Source organism: Grus americana, chromosome 15 (assembly GCF_028858705.1).
Source record: "Grus americana isolate bGruAme1 chromosome 15, bGruAme1.mat, whole genome shotgun sequence".
NCBI lineage: Eukaryota > Metazoa > Chordata > Aves > Gruiformes > Gruidae > Grus > Grus americana.
Genome location: NC_072866.1, coordinates 11623789 through 11636146, shown reverse-complemented (window position 1 = coordinate 11636146; position 12358 = coordinate 11623789). Strand labels below are relative to the sequence as shown.

The following is a 12358-nucleotide window of genomic DNA, read 5'->3' as shown; positions in this document are numbered from 1 at the left end:
TGAGTGGATGCACTGTGGTTTTTCAGGCTCAGCCACACTTAGAGCTACTTACGGGTTCATCTTTCTTCTGCATCCAGCTGTACTTTTTGTTGGGATTCAGCTCTCGAGGCAACCGGATGGTTTTCAGACTTTCCATAAAGGGGGTGGAAAGTACTTCCATGAGCATGTGGGTGCTGGCAGCCAGCAAACTCTCTAGTGTTGGCCGGACAGGGAAACTCTCTGGACCTGCTGAAGACAGAAAAAACAGCTATAGAGGTTCACCTTCCAAGACTGCTCCTCCAGCAGGCACAAGGTGAGGCTGATGTCCCTTTCTGGACCATGGCAGCCCAAGGAGCCTCCCAGCCACCCTTGGCCACCACTTGAGATCTCCTGTTGTACCCAGCCATGGTGCAACTGGCAGTTCCCATCACGTCTCACCTCAGGAAGTTACTGGAAGGTGAGATCTTTTCAGGACCTGCCAAGCTCTTGGAAAGCATCATCTGGAGCTACTGAGGCCTCTTGTGCCAAACCCCGACAGACTGTAGACTCAGTGCCTGCCAGAAGGGCGGTACCCTGGCAGCTCTCGGCAAGTGGGGCTCCATTTCCGCTACGCATACCACAAACTGTCTAGACATGGCGAGGGCCTTTGGAAGGGGAGAGCAGTACAAAAGCCACACGTAGCTCAGCCTACTGCAACAAAAACCCTGCTCCAACTCCATCCTGCGACTCAGGGCGATGCTCTCCTTCCTGAGGTTGCGAGAGGTCCCACCTGTGGCTCTGCTCCTTTGCCCACACAGAGCACAGGGACTGAGCAGGGAGACCCAACCTGGCCCAAGGCTGGCCAGAGTGCACACTTAATGACTTACTTTGCATTTCTTGCTTCCGTTTCTCCAGCTCCATCTCTGCAATTTCACTCAGCAAAGTGATCCCCTGCAGGAAGGAGTGCTCCAAGGCCTGGTCAGGTAACACCTCCACCTTTATCTGGGACGGAGTGACGCTGGCCGTAGTCAACAAGGAACAAGCCTGAGGCATTTCTGTGGCAGCCACCAAAGCGTTCATCCCAGCCAGCGGGTCACCTGGCTTGATGTCCAGAGCCGGGATTTGGCAAGAGATTGCCTCTTCCGTGTAGGAAGGGATCTCTGGCCCCTGCTCCCCCTCCTCAGGGGGCAGGTTGGGAAACTCCCTGCCCCGGGGCACATCGGCACTCTGCAGATCCATGGCTACAGAGGCCTCCTCCCGCTGGGGCGTCAAGTCCATCTCGGGTGGCTCGTTCTCCGCATGCACGAGCGAACCGTCATAGTCCATGTGCACGGAGCAGGTTTCTGCTCCACTCCCAGTCTCTGCCTGAGCCTCTGCTTCTGCAGGGCAGGCCACAACCTGGTAAGGAGGTGGGCAGCTCTGGAGGTCTTCCTGGTCCTGCTCCACAGCACCCAGGGCTTCACCTTGATGCAAGAGGAGATTGCAATTGTCCACATTCTGCACTGGGACAGCTGCAGAGGTGGTGATGTTCAGAGTCCCCATGTCCTGCTCACAGATGCCTTCTTGGCTTTCCTCCATCTGCACCTCTGATTTCACCCTCTCTTCCAAGGACGACTCTTCTGCTGCTGCTTGGATGGGCTCTAGCATTTTGGACGGAGACAGGTGGATGGGTTTGACCTCTGGGGAAAGCTCCATGTGCTCAGAGCCTTCAGCAGGCAGTGGGACATCAGGAGCCAGGCCATCTGCATCAGATGCTGCGGTGGGCTGGAGGAGGTAGGGATAGTGTCTTCCAAAGGAGGGAGGCAGGGACTGGAATGGATATCCTGGGGGGATCTCTGCAAGACATCAGAAGGGACAGGCCCTGTAATGGCCGGATCTCCAAAGCAGCTCTCTCACTAAGGCATAGAGATGGGTTCCCTTCATCTGTCATCTCTTCCTATTCTCAAGCAGTGGCTGCTTTGGGCACCACTCTCCTGGCCAAGGTGCCACAGGCATCAGCATCCCAGGGGTCCCTTCTGCACCTTTCGAGCATTCTCCTGCAACTGGAGAGAGATCTGCTCCCTGCATCCTTCTCCCACTGAGACTTCAGCCCTGGAGGAACCAACCCAGGCTCAACCCAAGGGAGAAAGACAGCCTACAGCCCCAGCCGCCCCCAAGACCCAGGCATCGATCCAAGTCCATCACACCACCCCTGGTCCTTGCCTCTCCCCTGCCTTTTAGAGGAGCTACATGGTTTTCTCTAGGGGAAGGGATGGAAGCAGGAAAGAGCTGAGGAGAAAAAGGGAGGCAGGCACAAACACAACGGGACTCTGCCAAAGCAGGGCTCTCTTACCTGGGAACAAGGCCTGATATGGACCAGCAGCCTCTTTTTCCAGCTCCAGGTCTTTCTTCTCCACAGTCTCGGGCGCCTCTTCCTTTGGAGGGATGGCAGGGGCAGGGGGTGGAGAGGCGGGGGGCGGGCTGGAAGGATGGGAGCTGGGGGTGGCGGGGTAGGAGTAGGCTGGCTGCGAAGGTGGCTCCTCCATCTTTTGGATCACCTCAGCTTTGAGCACAGACACGGGTGAGGCCCTGGGAGAGAGGGGAGGTGGACTCACAGCCTTGCTGTAGGACGTGGAGGCGCTGGGAGACAGCACGGGTGGTTTTCGGTGCACCAGTCCCGGGGCAGAGGAGGAAAGGCCTGATTTGGCACTGTCCAGGCTCCGTTTTGTCACCTTCTCTTCCATATCTGCCCGCTGCTCATTCGCCTTCAACCTCTCCTGCGACAAGAACAAAGCAAAACTCAGCATGACATCTCTACGTGCTCCTGGGAAGCACAGATCTATCACCAAACGTGACCAAAACATAGTCTTATCAAACATGCACTGGAATAAAACACACGTTCCTCAGCGCAACACCATTTTAAGGCCAGTCTGATGGGGGGGTGACACTGATCTGTGATAGCTTTCTTTACAAATTCCTGGCTCCAGGAGTCACGTGAAGGGTGTCTCAACTTCCACGTGCAACCAAAGAAAACCATTTCTATTTCTAAGTCTCCAGCCTAGCAAGAACATGTAAAATGAAGGCTGAAAACCAGATGACCACTATAAAAATTAAATGGGTGTAAATCAGCCAAATGAAAGCTCACAACTTCCAAAATCATTTGGTGAATGGGAGCTGGCTCCAGGACCCAGGGTGATTGCTGCCAGTACTGCAGCTGCTTCTCTGAGCCACTCAGGAGGTTTGTTTGGAGGTGACCAGGGATGAAACCACTCAACTGAACAGAGACATCCCTAGGGAAGGAATCAAGGTCGTGCTGCTGCTGGGCAGCTCTCCTGACAGCACTGCTCTACACCAAGCCGCTCCAAAACCCACCCCAACTGTGTAGGGTGCACTGAATGCCTCATATCGCGGGGATCAGGGCAGGATCGCTCAATGCATCCGTCCCCTTGAGACACACCTGCAACACAGGCACAGCTGCTTTTTCCCCCCAGACACTTCAACTTCAGGCTCGTTTCACATCCCAGCAAGAAGCTCTTGAAAACATACCACAAGCTGGGCGCTCCTCTGTAGCTCCATGGCGTGTGCCGCTTGCTGCTGCAGGATGTACAGCTCGTGCTGCCGCAGCAGCTGCTGATGGGAGAGGAGCTGGAGCTGGTGAGCGTGCTGGAGGGAGCTCCTGGTTGGGGGGTACATGGCAGGCCACAGTGGGGGTGCCCGGTCCATCAGCTCCGCTGGGGAATGAGCAGAGATGCAGTCAGGGAGGCAGGAGGATGGGGATGGCTAGAGGACTGAGGATTGCTCAGGGCAACTGTCGCTACCCCAGCCCCAGGGTGTGGGGGATGCCAAATACCGGGCTATGCAGAAATGCAACCAGAAATGCAGAGAGGAAAGGGTGCCATCCTCCCCTCGGAAGCCCCACTCCCACCACCCCATGGGTCCTGGGGCCATCTGACTTGCTTTGCTCTCTACACACCCTTGGTCTGACTGTCCCTGGCTGAGCTCACAAGTAGTTTCTCCTAACCAAGGACCCAAAGTTTATGTGGTCCTACAGGGGATGAGGAGCCACTGCTGAAGATTAGACATTTCCATCTCTGAAACACACCTACCAAGAGGCCAGCTCACGCCCACCCTCGAGCTGTGGCTGCTGGTCCCCACAGGTACGTACACTCCTATCTAGCCCTCTCTGAAGCCTGTTGCCTCCGTAGCTGTCAAAGCATGGCCCTCAGGGACGCGCTCACATCCTTACCGAAGTGTGGCAAGTGCTCGCTGGGGATCACAACAAGCTGCCCTGACTGCGGGTCTCTGGCAAACTGGTAGGCAGAAGGGAGAGCTCCCCCCATGGCAGGGGGGAAGCCTGGAGTCATGCCCTGGTGCAGGGAAGGGTGACCAAGTCCTGCAAGAAGAAACACCAGAGTCACAACTCAGGGGGATGTAGTCAGCTCCTACTCATGCGAGAAGTCATCTACCGTTTGATTGCTCCAAAATACCTCCTTCCCTTTCCCCTGTGACCAGACAGCAGCCTCACCAGGCATTTAGCAACACCTCTCCCTGGATTGCATCGGTGTGAACACCCCGTGGACACAACACTCCCTCCCAGGGCACTCACCGTAGGGATGGCCAGCCAGCCACATGGAGGGGCTCCCCGTCCTGGGAAGCCAGGGGTGGGCTGCCAAGTGCGAAGCCGGGTCTGCAGACCAGCGCCCAGAGCCCGTCAAGGCTGGGCCTCCCGTCACCATGAGGTTGGAGTTCAAACTGTTCGTGGCACAGCCGGAGGGGTGTATCCGGGCAAAATCTGCCAGCTCCTTGCTCTCTCTGGTGATGGAGGAGGCAAGAGAGAGAGTGAGGGAGGATCCAAGAGCTGCAGGTTACTGCGCAGCCGGAGGAGCCCGGGGGTATGGACCAGTCTGCAGAACGAGTGTGTTTGCAAACCAGGGTCAGACACTCAAGGAGAGCTGCGATGGAGGTGGTTAACGCCATGTCCAGAATAAAACATCCCATCTCTCCATCCCTTTGGGGCATGCATGGATTTGCAGCAGTGTATTAGGATTGCTCTGCTGCGGATTCAGGATCTGCCTATAGCCCCACGGTACCCCACTCAGCGCTCCTCTCCACACCAGCGAGGCAGGTGGATGCCGCAGCTTCACCAGGATGGATGCCACCCTGTCCCCTCTCTGGACAGGCTGTCCCTGAGCACGGCTTGTGGCACTGTGGCAAGAGACCTCCATCTCCCTCACCTGAGCAGCTTCTCCTGATCCCGCTCCAAGCGCCCTGCTAGGAGATGGCTGTCCCGGTGGCGGCTCCTCTCATCCCCACAGTCATCTTCTGAGCGTCCGTGCCCTAAGAGACAACCCAGCACCATCAGACACAAGAAACAGTCTGGGGAAAGCTGTCCCCTCTCCTCTGGGCATGGAGAGGCAGTATCCTGCCTGGGAGTCAGCACACCCAAATGCCACTGTCCCCAAGAGTATATCAGGTTCAAGCCCTAAAGGACAGGGCAAGGCCATCTATGTGATCAAGATATTCTCACTAAGGTGGCTCCTGGTTGCACCCAGGTGCATGTGGTTTGACATCCATGTCTTCAAGCCATCAAGGAACCCACTCGCCAGGTCAGGCTGGTCTCCCAGGCCAGGACAGCCACCAGCCTGGGAGCAGCAGGACCAACGGGCCCACTTTTGCTGAAGGACAGTGGCAGATTTCCTACCTCAGAAGGAGACGATGCACAGCTAAATCCCTCCATCAAACCATACCGTCCTGCTTAGCACATTTCACAGGGAGGGGGTTTTATCTCTGCACCTTCTGAAGCACTTTCTGCTCTTGTAAACCAGTCTGGGCACACCGAGTGTGCTCTGCAGCCCTGTCCTCCTGCAACAGGCAGAACCAATGCTACGGACCCTCACATAACCAGCGTGCTCCGCTCTGTAATTCAACCTGTTAGCAAGAATCTGCATCCCCCCCCCAGCCACGCAACAAGAAAGGGTCTGGCGAGGCAGGAGCACATATGGCAGATGAGGGCAAGAGTCCAAAAAGGGGGGCTGGATGTTTGGCTGGAGAAACAGCTCGTCCAGAATCAGAACAGCTCTTGCAAATACAGCTTGGCACGGTAGCAGCCACAAGTGTGAGGGCTTACGAAGCACATTCACAGGAGTGAACAGCAGCTCCTCGCTGGCCCTACCAGGACCAGGTATCGGGGCCACGCTTCTTTTATTTTATCCAAGGTCTTCAACCCAGCTGCCTGATTTTAGGCTTGATTTTCCCTAGTTTTTCCCTAGCTTCTTGCTTGCATATGCATTTTTTCCACAATTCCCTGTTGCTCCTCTCCATGTTATGCTTTGGTGATATGACCCGCTCCTAAATCCCAGCCCTGCTTGCAGCGAGCTGCCGGCTGGTCTAACAGGGCCAGGAGGAAGGTATTTGCTTCCCCCCAGCTCTCGGTGCCCCCTGACAGCACATCCCCTGCCCAGGCGATGCTCTGCACCCCACAGGGCTCAGCGGCGCAGCACGGCCTCGCACGGCTGCACCCTGGCTCCCGGCAGCCCTTTCCAGGGTCCTCATTCTCCTGTCTGGATAAGGTTTGGCACGTGGGAAAGCATCTCGGAACATCAAGTCTATTCTGCTGACAGGCAGTCTTTTCAAGGAGGGCTCCACTGTGTATTTCCACAAACCCGGACAGCCCGTGGATTTTTTGCTGTCAAGTCTCCAATTCCCTCAGCTTTTACTGTCAGAAGGAATCCAGGAACAAGACAACATCTCTCCCGGCTCCTCTCCCCGAGGCTCCTTCCATTGGCTTCAGGCAGAAAGTGAAGATGCTTTAAAACCTGGCACACACCTCTTCCTCCCAAAGGACTTCCCAGGGTCACCACATTTCCCTTGCAGGCTGCCAGGACACCGCGGGCAGTGGCTGTCCCCAACCAGCCCCTCCTCAACTCGCTGAATGATGCCCTATGCAGCCTCTGTTGCTCAGTTTTACTACCCGGCCTCCATGGCACGAGGCATCGGGGTTCACAAATCCCTCCGGAGCCTCAGCTTCCCTCCCTGCCTCTCCACCAGCATCCCCACTCGCACACAAATCCCCTTTCACCCCCTAGCCCAGGTTTTCCCTCCTTGGAGCCCCTTTTCCTATTTATTTTCCCCAGTCGATGCCCAACTCCCTCTTCAGTACCAGCAACATGGAGCAAGCCCTTGGTTAACTTGCAGCTTCCCTCTCCTCCTTGGCACAAGGTGAGCCGACCCCCTCCTCCCCACCAGCCTTTTATTAGAAACATATTATTTTGTTATTTTACCTCCACTCCTCCCTCTCCCATCTACATTACTTGCACTCCGTTATTTATAGACGCGTTTATCATCTTCTTCTCGTCCCCCATCCAAACACACACTTTCTTATTTGTCTAATTCCCGCCTAGCCCCCACCCCGCCGACAGGACGGTCCCTTTTCTGTACAGACTGATGATTGTCCGGACAGTGAATGATCATTTTGTCTATATACATGAACATGACGCACGGACTGCATAGAAAAATTCAATCAGTTATGCACGGAGGAAAGGCTTAGGTCCGTTTCCTTGACAACCAATGCCCGGCACTAAATACTTGCATTTTACTTGCCAAATACTACAGATTAGCCAACTAAAGCCTGCTTTCTCCTTCTTAAAAGGTCTAAACATTCAAGCACCGTCCACTCAGCGCAAGCAAGCTAATGTTATTAGACGAATATCTCCTGGCACACAAAAGGGGGGCAGCATTTGGGGGGCGAGAGGAGGAGAAAAGCAGTCTTGTTTTCTGTCTGAAAGCCAACCGCATCACTTAGCAACGAGCCCGGAGGCCTGCCAGAATTCAACCCTTGTTTGCAGCCTTTTAGTTTGGCCCAGTAAATTACATTTAACGCAAGCTGGGAGGGTCTGGGACGACTGAACGGCTGAACAAACAGCTCCCTGTGCTGCCCACGAGGTCCTCGGTCGGCTCCCGCCCAGCCGTGGGGAAGGCGACAGGAGGCGATGGGAACGGGGAGAGGGGCTGCCGGCCGGGAGAAACCGCCTCTTGCCACCGAGGTTTGGGAGAGGGGGGGGAAAAGGCAGAAAAACGGGAAAGGTGAAGGCTAAAAACAGAAAGCCAACCATTGCTCGCTGGCCGCTCGCTTTGGCATCGCCCCTTGGCACGGCAGAGCCGAGCTTTCCCCGCGCCGGGCACCCCCCAAGTGTTATCGTGCTACACGAGCCAAGCAGAGCACCAAAACACTCGCCGGAGCCATCCCCCTCCAGCCGGCACCATGGCTTAAAGCAAAACCGTGAGACTAAAACACCAGCACAAAGGTGGATTAAGGGGTTTCTCTGTCACTCCCTTTGCTAATGGGGATCAAAGACGTGAAGGGGGTTGTCCTCGGAGGTGGACAGAGGGGATGGCATGGGGGAAAGGGGACTCCCTCTTGCATGGGCAGTCTCACTCCCTGCTGTGGTGGTTTACAACGTGCCCTGGCTTGGGAACAGAGCTGAGGATGCCAAACTGAGCTGATGCCACACAGCCTGCACTGGGTGGCTGCTCTCCCCAGGGAACAGATCCCGCAGGGAAGTCCCACAACATGTCTGGAGAACCTACCTTTGATGCTGCTGAGAGACATCGAGCGATCCCGGTCTGCCAAGCTGGGCCCCAGTTTGCTGCTGCTGCTGCTGCTGTTGTCCTTCTGCCGGGCCACGGCCACAGCAATGCCGACAGGCAAGTGCCTCACCTCTACCTCGCCCTGGGAGCCGATGCTCTCACGGCCAAAGGATTTGGCACTCTCGGGTCTCTCGGGGTCCCTCTTCAGCTGCTTCGCTGGCTGCTGCGACAGCAGCTGCTGCACTTTGGAGGCGCCCAGCTGCGAAGAGTCCAACTTCATGTTGCCCAAGCCGCCAAAGGGGCTCTTCTTCCCACAGCTCTGCCGGGACGCGGTCTCTTTGGCAAAGCTGCCGCTGTACTTGATGAGGCTCTGCATGGCCGACCCTTCGCCATGGGAGGCGGGATGGAGGACGTCCGTAGCACCCCGCGAGCCCACCACCGAGGACCGTTGCAAGCCGCTGGGGTCAAGGTAGACCTTCTTGGCTTCCTCTTCCGCCCGGGTGACGTGGTTGTGCTGCGCGGCCAGCACTGCCATCTGTGTGGTGGCAAAGTTGCCCATCTCAAAGGGCTTCCACTTCTGCTCAGGTGGTTTCAGCTGACCGTGGTCCAGGTGCTGCCGGGAGGAGTCCAAAGTGCCATAGACCTTTGCCGCTTCTTTGGAGCTGGATCGCTGGAAGCGGTCCCGCTCACAGGGGCGATGCTCTGTCTCTGGACTTGGCTTCAGCAAGTCCTTGGAGGCCAGGAACTCCCTGCTCTCTGGAGAGCCCAGTCCCGGCCGGTTGAGGAAGGGCTCCGAAGTGACCTGTCTCTTCAGTGCCATGGAGTTTGCCCTGATCACCGAGCCCTTCTCCCGCAGAGCCTCCATCCTTTTGGCATCGCTGTGGCAAGAAAAGTCCTGGGACAAGAGTGTGCGGGAAGCGTCCGCAAGGCACCGCTCCGTGGGTGACTGCAGCACCCCCACCTTGCCAAGGTCTTTGTCCTTCGCCTTGTTGTCGCGGGCCTGCGAGGCGATTTGGATGGGCCCGCTCCTCTCATCGTAGGCTTCGACCGAAGGCACAAAGGTGGGGGCGATGACTTTGTGCTCCCTCCCCAGCTCCTTGGCCGGTGGGAAGATGGTGTACATGCTGGAATGGACGGGCTGTGGAGGGAATGTCGTGGCCGGCGTCATCTTCCCTGGCTGTGAGGGGTGCGGGGACGGGCAGCTGCAGGAGACGTGCAAAGTGCCCATGGAAGGCAGGAGGGGCTCCCCCCGCTTCAGCCGCTCCGCGTGAGCATGCGTGGAAGGCCTCATGTTCTCATCATGCCGAGCAGGATCCTTGGCACAGCGGTCCTGCTCGGCACCCAGGACCTTCAGCATGGGGTCCCCACCGCCATTGCAGTTGCTGAGGGAAGAGCTCTGCAGCGGGTTCTTGGACTTGGGTTCCCCACTGCCTGCGCTCCGATTTGGCATGTGCTCGGCCAGGAAGGGCGAGAGACGCTCGCCAACCTTCACCGCCTTCTCCACCACACTCACTTTCCGGTCGCTGTCGGGCTTGGTGTCCTGCGTGAGGTCTACCACGCTGCGGGGCCGGGGCTCCTCCTTCGGCTTGCCCTCTTTCTTGGCAAAGGGCAGGGACAGATCACTCCGGCATGCCCGCTCCTTCCCACCAGGGTCTTTCAGGCCTTCTTTCGAGCTCTTGTGCAGCTGCCCAAGGTCCTTCTCCCGGAGCAGAGTGCTTGGCGTGTGGTTGCCCGCGGTCCTCGAGAGGGGAGGCTGAGGGTGCAAAGCGGACTGGCCTGCATGGCCGGACAGGTAGAACCCATCTGCAGAACAAAAGCAAACAAGATTACCATGGGCCTCCAACCCCTTCAGTCCTACACACAGACAGACGAGAAGTGGCAAACCGGGAAGGAACAGGTTTCAAGGATGTCTCAGTAATGACCAGGGCAGAGGAGACCAGGCGGTTAACTCCACATGGTCCAGGTGGGATGCAGGACAGCCCTGTCTCCGATGCACACTGAGCCTTGCGATGTGGCAGCACGTGGGGGCTTCAAGGAGGGACCCTGCCAGGTTCCCTACAGCAAAGCCACATCCAAGATCTTGGTACTGCCAAGACCAGGAAACATCCCTGGATGACAGCCCCAGAGAGTTCCTGCTCTTCACCCTCAGCATCCAGCAGCTCCAGCAGCCAAGCAAGCACAAAGGAAAGGGTGAGCACGCAGGAGTGACCAAGGGGAAGGGCACGCGAGGACCCAGACTCACCTTTCTGTGACTCGAAGAGGCTGTGCTGACCTAGCTGGGCTAGGAGAGGACTGCCGGCGCTGGGGGGCTCGAGGTGGCTCAGGGGTATGTACGATGGGTAGAGCCCGTTAGGCAGATGGGAAAAGCCTGCAGAAAATGGGAAACAGAAGAGGAAAATATGTTTCAGCCTAAGCGGCACGCTGCCTTGGAATGAGACCCACAGGAGCACAGACTGTTGTGGCTGTCGGTCCCTCGTGCGCCAGGAGCAGCTGCTGCGAGGACGCGTGCAGCAACGCACACGGCCCACGGTGGGGAGCGCTGCTCGGGGCCCCGACTTCAGGTACTGACCCCCCACTGCGGGTCCCCCAGCTCACCCCTTTGCAGCAAATGGAGCATGCTGCTTTCTGAGCACAGCCGTAAATCTGCAGGCAGAACAGCTAAACCACCTATAGATAAGAAGTTTTATGACACGTACAGCGACCTGTGGGTGAGGGCACTCCCCAACACGCTTCCTGAGCAGCCATAAGACACTCTTGCCAGCACAGCTTTGCCAACACAGCCCGTCCCCGCCGCAGCTGCCCCGCACCGGGTACAGGCTTTGGGGAAAACACGAGAGCCTCCTCCACAGTGGCTCACACAAAGCGCAGTTTCACATATCTAAAACCAGCACCTTATGCCAGAGGAAGGCAAAACAGAGCAGAAAACCCGCCACCCATCCACGAGCTGAGAAGGTGGCAGTATGGCCCCAAGGTCCTGCTGCCAGCGGTCTGCATTATGTCCTGGACATTGAGGCCTCCTCCAAGAGTGGGCCCCACAGCAACATCCTCATGCAAATAATCATCAGCAGCATTTCATCAGTGAATACAATCACCATAATAGCGTTAATAACACAAGCTCTTGGCTACAGGCAGCAATTCCTCTGCAACACTGCCACCAAACGGCACCCGTGCAATACTACAAACCCCAACACTCTGCAAGAACCAGCCTCCCAGTTGGTGCCATCATTTAAAAACTGATTAAAAGCCATCAGGAGAGCCTGAAGGAGCCAGTCAAGCCCTTTGCAACCCTCCTCCCTTCCCCTCAGACCCTATTAGCAATGAACCTGCCCAAAATTCAACAATCCCACTGAAAGCAACCAGGCAATGAGTCTGTCAAGACTCCAGCATCCAAATGGATCAAAACAACATCACACCAAAACCCAAGAGGAGACAGAGAAGTTCAGTCCCCGAAGCTGCACGTGGAGCACCATCTGCGAGAGCTAGTCAATATTTCACATTATTTAGACAGCCGGGATCTCTTTTCGCATACATGTTTGCATCCCGGCACATGTGCTTCACCGGCACGGTGCTCCGTACAGCTCCTGGCCCAGATCCATCGCCCGACAGCTCCCAGCGGCGTCACCCGCACATGCCAAACCTCCAGCGGCAGGACCAAGGGAGCTGCTGTGCCCATGAAGTTCAACACAGAGCCCGTTCCCAGCAGGTAAAACTTGCCGTTTAATCCCATGCAGGGTGCCGTAAAGGCACTGAGCGTGCACACACATTCAGACCTCTCCTTGGTAACCCCAAAACCTTTACATTGGAGCACTTCCAAACACATTTTCTGGAGAGCGCT

The 12358-nt window shown here is 56.8% G+C and overlaps 1 protein-coding gene across 8 annotated transcripts in view; it reads right to left on the bottom strand.

Moving 5' to 3' along the window:
* TNRC18 (trinucleotide repeat containing 18) overlaps positions 1 to 12358 on the bottom strand; it is a 58516-nt gene that overhangs the window by 30030 nt on the left and 16128 nt on the right. For 6 of the 8 annotated variants that reach the window (XM_054842708.1, XM_054842709.1, XM_054842713.1 and 3 more), the window contains exons 2-10: positions 10766 to 10891; positions 8524 to 10326; positions 5172 to 5274; positions 4544 to 4749; positions 4184 to 4330; positions 3484 to 3668; positions 2291 to 2714; positions 846 to 1793; positions 53 to 228 (exon numbers count right to left, since the gene is read on the bottom strand). In XM_054842708.1, the coding sequence (XP_054698683.1) occupies positions 53 to 228; positions 846 to 1793; positions 2291 to 2714; positions 3484 to 3668; positions 4184 to 4330; positions 4544 to 4749; positions 5172 to 5274; positions 8524 to 10326; positions 10766 to 10891 (4118 nt within the window). The remainder of the gene's footprint in view (positions 1 to 52; positions 229 to 845; positions 1794 to 2290; positions 2715 to 3483; positions 3669 to 4183; positions 4331 to 4543; positions 4750 to 5171; positions 5275 to 8523; positions 10327 to 10765; positions 10892 to 12358) is intronic. The other 2 variants (XM_054842710.1, XM_054842715.1) reach the window with 1 other exon arrangement.